General features: G+C 49.4%; 5 protein-coding genes across 5 annotated transcripts; 3 read left to right on the plus strand and 2 right to left on the minus strand.

Annotated features, from left to right (window-relative positions):
- Positions 1–393: 393 nt before the first annotated feature.
- On the minus strand, positions 394–1,298 carry Triagg1_8284 (uncharacterized protein; the record flags this gene model as incomplete). Its single annotated transcript, XM_062903113.1, has 3 exons — positions 394–636; positions 696–937; positions 995–1,298. The coding sequence occupies 3 exons, from the start codon at positions 1,296–1,298 to the stop codon at positions 394–396; spliced, it is 789 nt and encodes a 262-aa protein (XP_062752694.1).
- A 1,120-nt stretch (positions 1,299–2,418) lies between these two features.
- Positions 2,419–3,548, minus strand: Triagg1_8285 (uncharacterized protein; the record flags this gene model as incomplete). The annotated part of the gene is made up of 2 exons (XM_062903114.1): positions 2,419–2,818; positions 2,893–3,548. 2 exons carry the CDS (start codon positions 3,546–3,548, stop codon positions 2,419–2,421), a joined length of 1,056 nt encoding a protein of 351 aa, XP_062752695.1.
- A 795-nt stretch (positions 3,549–4,343) lies between these two features.
- On the plus strand, positions 4,344–9,401 carry Triagg1_8286 (transcriptional regulator family: Fungal Specific TF; the record flags this gene model as incomplete). Its single annotated transcript, XM_062903115.1, has 1 exon — positions 4,344–9,401. One exon carries the CDS (start codon positions 4,344–4,346, stop codon positions 9,399–9,401), a length of 5,058 nt encoding a protein of 1,685 aa, XP_062752696.1.
- Positions 9,402–10,186: 785 nt separating this feature from the next.
- On the plus strand, positions 10,187–11,932 carry Triagg1_8287 (uncharacterized protein; the record flags this gene model as incomplete). The annotated part of the gene is made up of 1 exon (XM_062903116.1): positions 10,187–11,932. One exon carries the CDS (start codon positions 10,187–10,189, stop codon positions 11,930–11,932), a length of 1,746 nt encoding a protein of 581 aa, XP_062752697.1.
- Positions 11,933–12,774: 842 nt separating this feature from the next.
- On the plus strand, positions 12,775–13,443 carry Triagg1_8288 (uncharacterized protein; the record flags this gene model as incomplete). Its single annotated transcript, XM_062903118.1, has 2 exons — positions 12,775–13,094; positions 13,164–13,443. The coding sequence occupies 2 exons, from the start codon at positions 12,775–12,777 to the stop codon at positions 13,441–13,443; spliced, it is 600 nt and encodes a 199-aa protein (XP_062752698.1).
- Between the last annotated feature and the right edge of the window lie 179 nt (positions 13,444–13,622).

The raw sequence follows: 13,622 nt of genomic DNA on the forward strand, positions 1-13,622 counted from the left end.
AACGCGCAGACGAGTTTTGCTGAAATGGAGAGGAACTTTGGATTCGAATTGGTAGTTTGAAAAGACAAGAGTTTAGCTACATAGATCCGGAGACGGGAAGCCGGCATTAATAAATGCTCGGGTGGCCTGCCGAGAATCTCCAGTCCCTTTTTAGCACCAATCCTGGTCGGTGGGCTTGTTGCTCCACACATCCATGGATCAGATTCCCGGACGAATGCGGAGGAAACGTCACCGTAGGAAATACGGAATAACAGCTGGACTTGGGCAGCGTAAGAAGAGAATCAATAATTAACTTAGCATGTGAAGGCTAAATAAAAACTACATCTTATTTAGGACCCTGTTCTCGCGGGAGATGAATTTGTCCGAGTTGAGAGTCACCACAACCAGAGCTTGTTAATTGCCTGTTATGCCACCACTGACAGAGATGACCTCTCCAGTAATCCATCGGCTCTTCTCGTTTGCAAGAAGCAGCACCGAGTCTGCAATGTCCTCAACTGTTCCAAATCGCCTCTCTGCTCGTGTCAAGTTGAGCAACCCTTCCTTCAGCATTTCAAACTCTTCGGCTTTCAGCGAGTCGGTGAGCACAGGGCCGGGCATCACGGTGTTGATGGTGATGCGTTTGTTGTCGCTTCCAAGCTTTTTTTTCTTGTTAGCTTGCGTCATACGACGGGTATTAAATTTGTTCAAGCACTTACATCTCTTGCCAGACTGTACGTCAAAGCGTCCATGGCTGCCTTTGCAGCTCCATAAACCGCCTCGATTCCGAGCTTTGACGCCACGCTGCCGACATTGATGATCCTTCCACCTTGTGGCATATGTGGGACTGTAGCTTGGATGAGATACAGTGGCCCCAAAACACAAGTATTGAATGTTTTTTCAATACCCTCTTGGGCCGCAGTCAAGGCGGGCTCTCGCGAAGCCCATGCGGCATTGTTAACTATGTTTGAATTATCAGCTCAAGCTTCCATATTACCATTGCATGACAAACACTCACCAAGAATGTCGATACGGTCAACACCAAAGCCCGCAATAGCCTTTTCAACTAGTTTCTTGGTTCCCTCAGGCGTAGTGACATCCTGTTGAATAATCACGACGCTGCCCTTGCCTGCCACTTCTTCAATGCTCGCTGCAACTTTCAAAGAGCGAGGAGCAGTGGCTTCCGAGACATAGTTGATGGCAACACGAGCACCATTCCTAGCAAGAGCGAGGGCGATGGCGGCTCCGATGCCGTTCTCTTTACCGGAACCAGTGATGATGGCTGTCTTGCCGGCCAGAGAGAGGGAGTCTGTGGTTGACATTGTGAGGCAGGTTAGTTATAGAGAATTGTATAATAGAACAGTGATGGTGATTGATAGTGATTGCTCAAGATGAACTTGGAAGACGAGATCAATACTGTATTTATATCTATTCCTCAACCCACTTCTTCCGCTGTATTTTGACAAACTACATCATCGCCCCTCTCATGAGTCAGTTGTCCATCGATTTGCTGATTTGTAAGACGAGCAATCAAGGGACTAACATTACAATTACTCTGTTACAAGTTGAATCTTGATGAAATTATTTACATATTAGAAGCCTATCATGAACAATTTACAACGTGTAAGTGGTTCTACATGGAAGCTAGCATCTCGGAAGCGACGAAAATGGAAATAAGAGAACCTTGCCTGCACTAGAATTGTGTGGATCCAGCGCCAGAGATCAGATCCATAGACTATACCAGGAAGAGAAAAAGGACATCCCTGTCTGCATAAGCCCGGGATTCTCACGCCTCCACGGCCTCGGGCAGCCAAGTTTGTCCGAGTGCAGCACGGTTGGCGATTAGGAGAAGGAGATGGATGTATAAGGAGAGTGTCGTGTGAGCAGGATATTGTCAGGGTTTTTGTTTAATAATTACAAGTCAATTTTGCATTTGCTTCTTAGAGAATAGGCCTTTAAATATGACTCACCGTGGTTGTCGAAGATGTTATGGGGCCAAGCACATGAACAACCAGACCTCGCGCCCATGAGTGGACAGGCTACTTGTGCCTTTTTGCCAACGCATCATATCACGCATTACGAGGGAAATAACACATATCAAAATTATTTAAGCTAATTGATTGTTAAACATTGTTATTGTTTATAGAGAGGCTTTTGTTTATGATCAGTATGAGAAGACCAATGAGCTGTTGTAATTGGGTCAATGGATAGCCACAGTTCGTGGTGTGATCTCTCAACGTGGGTAGGGAAAAAAAAGGTTTGTCTACGTGAATCATTATTCTCAACGCCTTCAGTTTTAGTGAATCGAAAACAAATGACATTCTTCTAAAAATAAAATAACAATTTTGGTATCTCAAACAAAAATTTCCAAGTAGGTATACAGTGTAACCATTCGCTCACAAATGTCTCCCCAAGACGCCGCACCCACGATACCGACCCATACTACCCTGATTGCATGCTCTTGTACGACAGATAGACCTGCAATGCACCCTCGACACTTTGCACGATGCCGAAGAAGATGGTAACCACAAAAACAAGTATCGCTATCCAAAACGTATACCATTGGACGCCGTTCCTTCTGTCGAACCACCATTGAGAAATGTTTCTGGGACTGGACTCGTCAAACGCCTGCTTCAAGATGACAAGCTGGTCATGCCAATAATCAAAATTCTCCAGTCTGCGCTCCCGGGTACGAAGAGAGCCGCACTTCAATAGTCGCGGGTCAATCTTGGCGATGCTTTTTAGCCAACTCGCCGTCTCATTATCCGAGGATGGGAAGAGAAGAGCGAGGGTGTCCAACGTTTCTTGAAGAAATGATGCTGGAAATGGGCTGTTGTCTAGACTATGTTGTTGTTGTTGTTGTTCGTCAGTCATCTAGGCTTCGTATCTCTTGTTTGGTAGGATTCGTCCGCTTACCTTTTTTGAAGCTGAAGAAAGCTCGCGCAGTGGAAAATAAAGACAACCTGGTCATCGTCCACAAGACGCAGATGGTCCGCCAAGTTTGTTGTCCATCGAATCTCAATGCCCGCTATGCGATTCAGGTTCCTAGCCGTGAATACCTTGCCAAGTTTAGGCCGATCTGCTTGCAGCGTCTTTTGCGGACAGAAATAAGTTGCCAACGCATTATTCAACGATCCAATCTTCCAAGGTACAGCAGTCAATCCAGATAGGCCAGCGGAAACCCCGTTGAGCTCAATCTCCGTCATGACAAGCAAGCTTGCGCACATGTCTATGCCATGGTTGATATCGGCCGTGGTAGATGCAGACGGACACTTTTCCGCAACTGCGACCTGCTCAAATATTTCATCTCTGGAAGCCCCATCCAGGATTCTTCTGGCGATCGAGGCAATGTCTGCGTGGGAGTCGGCACAGAATCCGTCACAGCCATCGAGCCGCAGACGCTGAATACGGTTGGAATAATATTTAAAGTAAGGCGACATGCTGCCATGACGGCCCGAGGCCTCCCATAGTGCCTCGAGCAGCCCCTCTTGCACCGATGCTGAGATTGGGAATTTCCGCAGCGGCTCATTCAAGGCCTCAGACTGCGATAATTGAGAGACGTTGGGATTCATCGCAAAAACACCGGATCTAGACGATGTTTGGGATTACAAAAGGCCGAGGATAGACGGAATCATTGCATTTTGTTTACTTTTCTATCAATGGGATGGTTTATGAGGCTCTTTGCTGGGGTCTTGAGTGTCACCCTCACTTATACCAGGATTCGTGGCGGAATAGGCAAGGCGGACACAGCCTTCAAATATCCACTAACAATGGGACATGATGATGTTGATTGGAATCAAAGTCGTTGCAGCAACAACAGTCAAGGGTCATTTAGAACGGGATGAATCCAGCGAGAACATCATCATCGCCAAGTGATGCACCGTCTCTATGCTTTGTTCATTGATGCTCCAGGTTTTATAGCAGTTCTACACGACTTCTCATGGTTCTGTCGAGGTATTGTTGCCATCTGCATGCAACCCTCTTGATAGTTGGTGTGGTTGTCGGCGGCTAATCTGCAGCATTTACGCCTCCTTGAGAGCCTTACGTGCTCCATCAACCTTGTCTGCATACGCATATCGAGGCAGTGCACCAAGATGTCTCGTCCAATAGTCGACGAGAGCGACATCAGGATTCACCAACAATGCCAAAGCGCGGCCGTCCTTTGTCTTTCCCGCTCTTCAGACCCAAGTCCAACTAACACCATTCTTTAATACTAACACAATTTCTTGCCTGGCGAAAGTTTCACTTACCAGGCATCTCCCTTCTGACACTTACAAATTCCGCCATCTCAAAGTACACTAAATGAGTCAACGGTCAACAACTCTGCTTGACTGTCCCGGTGAATATAGCCACTAAAGAGCGCCGCGATGACTATCGTTTCGCGAAGCCCAAAGACGTGGCCATACGCGCAGAGTTCGTCACAGGACTCCGTTGGAAAGTTATTAGGGACACTACACCCAGGGCTGCTGAGCGACATCCTCTGTTGGGAGGCCAAGGGGGAGGCCCGGAGGTTATTCGAGAGCAGCCTCAAAAAATCCATCCTCGACTACTTGCTCGAGCACAGCGACAAAGCGCAAGAGTCTGGCAGCTATCTTTCCATCCCGTTGTTTATGGTTGGAAAGCGACCAAAGCGAGCAAAGCCTGTTGTCATGCTCGTGTCGGACGATAAAGTCGCCCGCAAGGAAGCGTATGATTTGATTCTTCACAGCGACATCATGGCTAAATACCCGGGCTTCGAGCTTGGGCACTCAGATTTTGAAAAGCTCATGGCCTGGGCCGGCGACACCGTCTCCGTTTTCTCGTTACAGCAAGAAGGCGCTTCAGATTGTTATCGATTAATCTCAGGCCAAGATATCTCAGACAAAGAGGTCTCAGGCAGGAAGATTCTTGCCGGTGCCAGCCTAGGAGCTCTGAGGACCGAGTCTATCACGAGAGCCCACAACGCATATGAAGATCGCTCCGGAGACGGTGACGCATCTCCCAATCGCAATTCCGCGCCCAAACAAGGTCTGGGCCTTGCTGCAGCTGCCCTCGCCGTAGCTGGTGCCGCAAAGTATCTCCAGGCTGGCAAAGTCGAAAAGGAAGAGGGACGCCGGGGCCGCAGCCAAAGCCGAGGCTATTATTCCTCGGGCGATGAACACTCATCTTCTCGTTCACGCTCACGCTCACGCCGCCGGCAGCGTAGCATTTCTGTCTCAGACAAGGCCGCAGTTGGCCTCGTCCAGCATTTCCGCAACAAGTCCAGGACACGATCCCAGTCGCGATCCGAATCACGACTTAGAAGCGGATCTCGCAGCAAGTCGATGCTTAAGCGCAGCATTTCTACGTCAGCCAAGCCAGGCTCGATCCGAACGGCCACTGCTGGTGGTGTTGTAAGCCATATGGGCAAACACATGTTGCTTAGCATCAGCCATTTCTTGAGAGATTCACCATCGATCGAATCACCGGCGCATAAGTTCGAGGCGAGCCAGATCAGCGACTGTGAAATAACGGGCCTGGGCGATTTCGACGATGACGACGACGATGATACAGACACGGATTTTGTTGAAACTGTGAGACAGGGCAGCGTTTCGGACGTAGACGAGAGTAAAGACTCCGAGATGGACGACTCGTATCCCCCTACTTCAGCCTCTGAAAGCGATAGAAATTCTCAGAGGCGACTCTCTATTTCTCCGCAGGAACCCAGCTCTCCGGAAGGGCGGCTAATCGGCAAAGGCAACCCTGTTATCTGCAGTGAAGAGTTCGACTATGCCCTCTTCGAAGTGGACATGAACTCTCCCTCAGAGTCCTTACTCGACAAGGCAATTTCCCTTACTGATCTCGACAAGATCGAGTCTGGCCCCCGCAACACGGCCGTCAAGACTGTGGCCTCAAACGGTAGAGTCGTCCATGGACTCATGTCGGAGGATACACTTCCCGTACGGCTTCCTCACTCTAAAGAGTTCACCGAGGTATATACCGCGATATTCTTTGGGTCACTCGGCCCCGGAGACTGTGGAGGCTGGGTCAGAGACAAAGCAACTGGTCGCCTCTTTGGACACGTCTTTGCAGGCAATCTCTCCAACGGCTTGACTGCCATTATGCCCGCCAAACTTGTTTTCGAACATGCTCGAGCTCAGTTAGATGAACAATTTGCATTGAAGGCGCCTCAGAATCAACATGCCGAATTCAGCTTCTCTGCACTGAAAGATAAAATTGAATATTACTTCTCTATTGAAAACTTGGCTGGGGATCGATATCTCCGCGCGCGAATGGACTCGCAAGGCTTTGTGCCTTTATACCTCATTACCTCTTTCAAGGGTATGAGACAGCTCACAGACGATATTGACATAGTTCGTGCGGCTTGTGAGTTCTCTGTTGAACTCGATTTCGCCGTTGGCGATGATGGCATCGAACGCGTGCGACGAAGCCAGGGGTGGGAAAGCTTCGTGTTGCCTCTCGAGGACCGGGATGAGTCTGCTCGAAATCATGGGCCAGCCTACCTTGCTTTCAAGAATCGGCAACTGAAGCCCCATCATAAGCTACAAGAACTCAAGCAGTCGACATTGCAGAGCATGGATGACGATAATGACAGCACCTATAGCTCTAGCTCTGTGGCAGAAATGCCGCTGTCACTTCCTAGTGGCACCTCCAATATCTTTGGATCAAACGCCTACAATCCTACCGGGAAAGATAAACTCGTCAAGAAATATGTCTGCCGAGATCCAACCGCCGCAGGTCTTTATTCCGACGTAAAGCCTGATGTTCCACTCTCTCAGTGCCCAGAGTGTTCGTCTGGGAAGAAGTATAATGCATATTACATGGCAGCAGACCATCTTCGGCGGAGACATTTCCAACGGCATTATCAAGAGACACTCATCAACAGTAACAGCAGGGTCGTTCGTTTATCGTCAGCTGTGTCGGATCTCCGGCTATGGACTGAGGAAGTTTTTGTGAAGATGGATGGGCCTCTTGGCTCATCCATTGTAGAGGTTACTGAAGATGAAGCGTCACATTCAACCGAGAAAGTTTCCCCTTCTCACGACGTCGATTCAACTGAGAACGTTTCCCCTTCTCACGACGTTGATTCAACCGAGAACGTTTCCCCTTCTCACGACGTTGATTTAACCGAGAACGTTTCCCCTTCTCACAACGTTAATTTAACTAAGAACGTTTCCCCTTCTTATGACGTTAATTTAACTGAGAACGTTTCCCCTTCTCACGACGTCGATTCATCCATCCCATCATTTCAGCCTCTGACAGATGCGCCCTTCCCTTATTCTAGTATTGATCGTGTCGAGCACTTTGCAACACTCTATCCATCCTGGGAGATACAGTTACCTGGGCTCAGCTTCTCACCACATTCAGTCTCGACGGCGACTCCCAGCTCAGTTGCCAATTCTCCTTACCAGTTATATAATGTTGGTTCTCATGGACCACAATCACAATTTCAGGTTATTAGAGACGCGTTAGATGAAGTTCCCAGTTCGACCTTCGATCCTATTCAAGGGCATGAGTTATATCAATTGTTGTATCATGGGGATCCCCTTGCACCAACATTTGATAAACCACTTGAGGGATCATCGCCATCTCTCTTACCGCCCTCAGCGGCGTACGCGCCAAAGCCGTCAGCCACTCCCGATTACCCACATGCACTTTACGACGCATCTTTCTCCCCGTTAACGTCCCCAGTTCTCACCTCGCCCGATTATCCCCCAGTTCCAGTCGCTGCGATGACGATGGATGAAATAAGCTCATCAATAGCTCCTATTCTGAAATCGCGACAAGCCATCGCTCGCCGTTCAAGCGGACGCCTGAGCAAACTCCTGGGCGGACACTCAAGCTCAGATCAGAGGCGCAAATCATCCACGTTCTTATGCACCCTCTGTAACGACCATCCAGGTGGCTTCCGAGGGCCTCACGAGCTCGATCGTCATATGCGTCGACATAATAGCAACAAGATGACGAAGAAGTTCATATGCCGCGACCCGGCCTCCGTTGGCATTAAGCCCGACGTTGAAGCCATGAATCCACTATCAAAGTGCGAAGCTTGCTCGGCACAGAAGCATTACGATACTGCAAACGGAGCAATAGCCCACTTATACATCGAGCATATGAGAGATCCATCTACTGGGAAATTACATGCCGTTAAAGGCATAAGAACGTTGACGGAACAGCTGAAGGATTGGTGTTGTGAGGTGCAAGTCGATGGAAATGGGCGAATACTAACTCAAGCTGGCGATACAAATGCAGCACTGCAGGCCAAGGAGGGGGATATTTCCGATTTCCTAACGGCTCTAGACAGCAAAAAGACTTTGGAGTCATTCGCGCCAGGTAGGAAAGGAGAATCAGCAACGAGCAGAACGGTAGCTCAGCTGTCCAAGTTCCACCTGATGAGGGAGTCTAACAACGCTTTGACCGAGTCGATGACTTCTTCAATGCAGCTTGATAGTTCGTCAACTGTTTCAAGCAGACAGCCCGCAAACTTGACAAGCATCAGTGGAACGATATACACTGCGAGTGACCTTTCGGCGATGGACTGTGACGACGACAACGAAGATACGGAAATGACTTCTGATATACCAGAGCCCTCTGGTTTACCACCAGCGGATACCGGAGGTTTTGATGTTCAGGAGGTCGTTTGCTCCAATTGCTCTAGCCAAGTTAGTCAGGTTTGGCAAACAAGTCCCGAAGGAAAGCCTCTTTGCGTGGATTGCAGAAATCTGCCCACCTCTCAAGATTCTGTACAACCATCGCATCCAGAGATGAACCTTCTCTCTTCCACTTCTGCCGCAGCTCATCGAGAGCGAAAAGCTCAAGGAGAGCGAGATCACGCCCCGTTTGGAGGCAGAAGAAGCTCCAGCCCTCCCTTTCCCCCTGGCCGCCCTACTGTTGTCAGCAGCGGAGACATCAATGGTACAGCCAACGCTCCGCAACAACACCAGCGCAGCATTAAGCGGCCAAGGCGTGTTACTGCGTGTATCGAGTGTCGGAAGCGCAAGACGCGATGCGATGGTCATTATCCTTGCTTGTCGTGCCAGATGGCGAACCGTCTCTGCGGAAGAGCGTCCAACCAGGACTCGTTTAAACAGTCCGCAAGCTCAGACACAGAGGGAGCTGAAACTCACATGGCACCCCGGGCTCAGGAAAACATCAGCAAGTCGTTCGCCAACATGGCCAATGCCTTCAAGAATTCTCTCCTGTCTCGGCAGCCTGAGCGGGAACTCGCCCGGAATCGAAGTAGGTCGATCACTAGGTCTGGCCGTAGCCAGGCTACAAACATGGCCGATGCCTCTTCTGCCATTGGTATCGGAGGCAACGCTGGTGTTCATGACGACGTCTCGGAGCCGAACGTCCAAGCACTACAAGCCGGCTTAGCAACTACCAACGACGTCGTTTCGGATGGTGTGCGTCACCTGAATATGGATAATTGGCCTTTGAAATAATAACTTTTCACCGGAAAAAAATAAAAGAGAAAAAAAGATGAAAGAGAGAATAAAAAAACAGAAACAATTGGGTTGCATGGAAGCATGCCTGGAAACGACGTCAATGCCAACTCTTATCAGCATTGACGGTGGAGGATGACTCCTTCAGATTTACTCAAGTTAGGTTACGACGAAATGACTATGATGGAATGATTGAACGGTTGGGGGTGGAAGATGGATTCAATATTTCTTTGGCATGGGGATCGGAAAAGCCATCTCATTCATTTCTTTATATATATATTGTTGATCGTATGCGAGCCAGATCGAATAGCGTTTATTGAACTTTTGATGTATACCAACTCATGCCCATTTGTTTATAGGCCTCACCATTCCCAAGTGACTGTAAGCAAAAGGAATAAATGTGACATTCACAACAATTAAAAAACTTGAAATGTAGATATCTCCATATTCTACAGAGTACTCTATATATCCTTCTCGATATCATGAAACTCGAATATTATCGACGCCTTCTACCCTAAAACATCCATGGAACAGTTAGGGGATGGTCAAGCACTAATGCGGGGCACTAGCAGATACACAAGATTGCACGCTAATTTAGCGCAGTCCCAAGTACTCGTGGCTTCTACTGTTAAGGCGAGTTGGACCCCTGAACAGCCTACGCCCAAAATAAACCGTCGATTGACACCTCTGGCCAAAACACCATCATTCCTTTTATCTCGTTGCTTTTTCCCCTTCTTCTTCTTCTTCTTCTTCTGTCGTGCTTTTTTGCACATGCGGCTGGCTACATGTTAGTCGCGGCTTTCCTGCGCAATGGCTTGGGCCTCTTGGTGCCTGTGGCGATAGCCTGCACGATTTACCTCTATCTTTATCCCCTGTTTGGCGGCTGCGCGTTTCCCCTGCCCTCGAGAGACGCCCACGAAGCGTTTGAGGCCACCAAACGACTCCATTGGCCCTTCAACGAGACTCAAACCGACGCAGATCATGTGCCTACTCAACTTGCTCCCTTTCGACTGCTTGCTCTGGGCGATCCGCAGCTCGAGGGCGACACTTCGGTCGCGACGGTCATCCTGGGCACATTCCCCCACGTAATCAGCATCTACAAGCATCTCACCTTTCAGACGGCGCACTGGTCGTTTCGAGAGCGCATCCGCTGGACGGTGCACGATGTCGTCGACGTCTTCTTCGAAGACATTCCCTATTATCTCGACTCTTGGCGCAAACGTCTCGACCTCTTCGGCAACGACTTCTACCTCGCCCACATCTACAGAACCCTACACTGGTGGTCGCGTCCGACACACGTGAGCGTCCTTGGTGATCTTTTGGGCAGTCAGTGGATCGAAGACGACGAGTTCGACAAGCGAGGCCACAGATTCTGGGAGAGGACTTTCCGCGGCGGAGAGAGAGTGCCGGATGATATCGCCACGTGGCCAGCGCACGAATATGATTTGACGGGCATGCTGGACGGATCCGAGGCGGAGGAGATTTGGACAAAGAGAATCATCAACGTTGCTGGCAACCACGACATTGGATATGCTGGAGACTTGACTGCCGAGCGGCTGGAGAGGTTCGAGCGTGTCTTTGGCAAGGTCAACTATGAACTTCGATTCGGAATTCCCATCAACGACTCGGATGTGTTAGCCACCATTCATAACGACCAAACAAACCCCGACTCTCCCCGACTGGAACCCGAGATTCGTATCGTCGTTCTCAATGACATGAATCTCGACACCCCTGCCAAGGACACCGAGCTGCAAGATGAGACGTACAAATTCATCAACGCCGTCATCGGAACCTCGGCCGCCGTCGAGTACTCGGGCATCTTCACCCTCGTCTTGACCCACATTCCGCTGTACAAGCCCGAGGGCGTCTGCGTCGACGCACCCTTTTTCGACTTTCACGGCGCAGAGGACGGAGGTGGCGTGAAGGAGCAGTATTTGCTGAGCTCGGACGCAAGCAAGGGCTTCCTCGAAGGGTTCTACGGCATGAACAAAGACCCCAACGCGGCCGGTGCCGGGCGAGGCCGCAAGGGCTTGATCCTCAACGGACACGATCACGAGGGCTGTGATACATACCACTTCATCAACCAGACAAACGGCACGGATCCGAGTGAGCGCTTCTGGGAGGTGGCTAGATGGCGTGATGCTCAGGCTCGAGGACTGCCGAACCTGACCACTTCAGGTGTCCCGGGCAGACGAGAGATTACGGTGCGTAGCATGATGGGCGACTTTAGCGGCAACGCGGGCCTTCTCAGCATGTGGTTCAACCAGGAGACGTGGGAGTGGGAGTACGAGTTTGTCAATTGTCGTCTGGGCACACAGCACTTTTGGTGGTTCGTCCACTTTCTGGATTTGGGCGTCGTCATCGCTTTCCTGGTGTACATTGTTGTGAGCATCCTGGGGCTCGTGGGAGTCGATGTGGACGCACGCTTCTTTCAGCTGGTTGCCTGGATATGGCGCAAGTTGGCTCCGGCATGGTTGACGAGGAGGAACGACGCGGCGACACAGAACGGACATGCTAGGATAAAAGGGTGATTGGATATAATAGCGAATACCCCCGAGTTTTCTTGTACGATAATAGACGTGTTTATGTAGCATACGCATGAATTGGGGTCGGAACTTTTTCTTGTATCGTGTTTGCTGGGTTACTTTTGTAATTGGTAAAGAAACGCATGGCTTGTGAATGCATAAGGTAGCTGGAGGCGGTTATACTTGCAGGTTTAGGATGAAATGGATATCCATTGGTTTCATATGAAGATGGCTTGATCCATATTGTCTTGTGGATTAAAGAAGCTAGACTTTTATTTGATCCCTGTGAAGTCGTATTAGAACCTCTAAGCAACACTTAAAGCATATCAGTCTGGAAACATGTGTAAAGACATCCAGGTTTGCCTTTCATCATCCATAACTACTGCTGTGTTACACCATCTGTGAAAAGCCACGCACAAGATCCTCATCTGGTGTTTGCCGCCGCCGAGCAACGTATACAAGAATTCAAGCATATGCCAATGTAACACTAAAGGCTAAACTCTTTGTGTCTTCTCGATGTGAGCTGAGCTGGCTACCATTATTTTGATGTTACAAGAGCAAGTTTGTCTCTTACATTAGTTTGATGTTGTCATGGTGTTGCAAGATTTGCACCAAGATGAGCTGCAGTTATCCGTCGTGGGTAGAAACAAACATCTCGGTATAGTTCCCGAGAAGCTTGACGGACGGCTAGATCTCGTGTGAAGAACTCACCTTTTCCTTCCTTGCCATCACATCTCTGAGTCTAGATCACCATAGTGACGAAGGAGATATAAAAATCTAACGATCCCCTTGATATTATCATCTTCTCCTTCTCCTTCCCTCCTCCCTTCAAAATCTTTACACCGATAATGAACGCTCCAACACCAACCGTCTCCTCCTATCGAACCATCAACTCCATCAAAATGATGCTCCTCCGCCTCCTCATAACCATCTTCTTCCACCTCCCAACAGTCCTTTCCTTCCCCCAAATCCTCACTCATCCTCACCATCACAACACCAGCGTCGAAATCGATCCTCCACCAACAACAATCCATCCCATCCCTCTCCCCATCCCTCCAACAACATCCTTCCCAACACCAACAACAACAACATCCGATCCCTGGAAAGACATGTGCAAACCCGGCGCCGAATGCGACTGCACCCGCATCCCAGATAAAAACGGCGACGAGTAAGAATAAAATAATCCAAACACAACTCATACATCACCCCCCTTTCTAACTAACAACATCAACTTCAGATACTTCCAATGCGTCACCAATCCCCGCTGTGATCACTGCTGGATCAACGTCACCACCATCCATCCAACTCCTCCCATCCCTCCCGCGACGAACCTCTTCAGCACAGACTATCGCACGCTGCTGCCAGGGACGTATACTAGCTCTTCGGACGGCACGGCACATGTCGTGGTTGTGCAGCCGTCGTCGCAGCGCGTTACGACGAGGTTTGTGACTTTGACGCGGACGAGCTATGTGACTCTTTCTGTGACGCCTTCGTGCGATTGTTTCTTCACGCGATAGTTGAAGGGCAGTGGGTTTTGGGTGTGACTGTTGAGTGGAAGTGATGGAGTATGCTTTTGGATTTCAGGGGTAAGGAGAGGATGATTCAACTACAGGCCAGACAGAAGCAGTTGTTCTTTATAATTTGTTCGTTTGGAACACCCGAGTATCAGACCCAAGTATGCAAAAAGAGAAAAAGA

Source organism: Trichoderma aggressivum (assembly GCF_033847375.1).
Source record: "Trichoderma aggressivum f. europaeum strain CBS 100526 chromosome Unknown scaffold_040, whole genome shotgun sequence".
NCBI lineage: Eukaryota > Fungi > Ascomycota > Sordariomycetes > Hypocreales > Hypocreaceae > Trichoderma > Trichoderma aggressivum.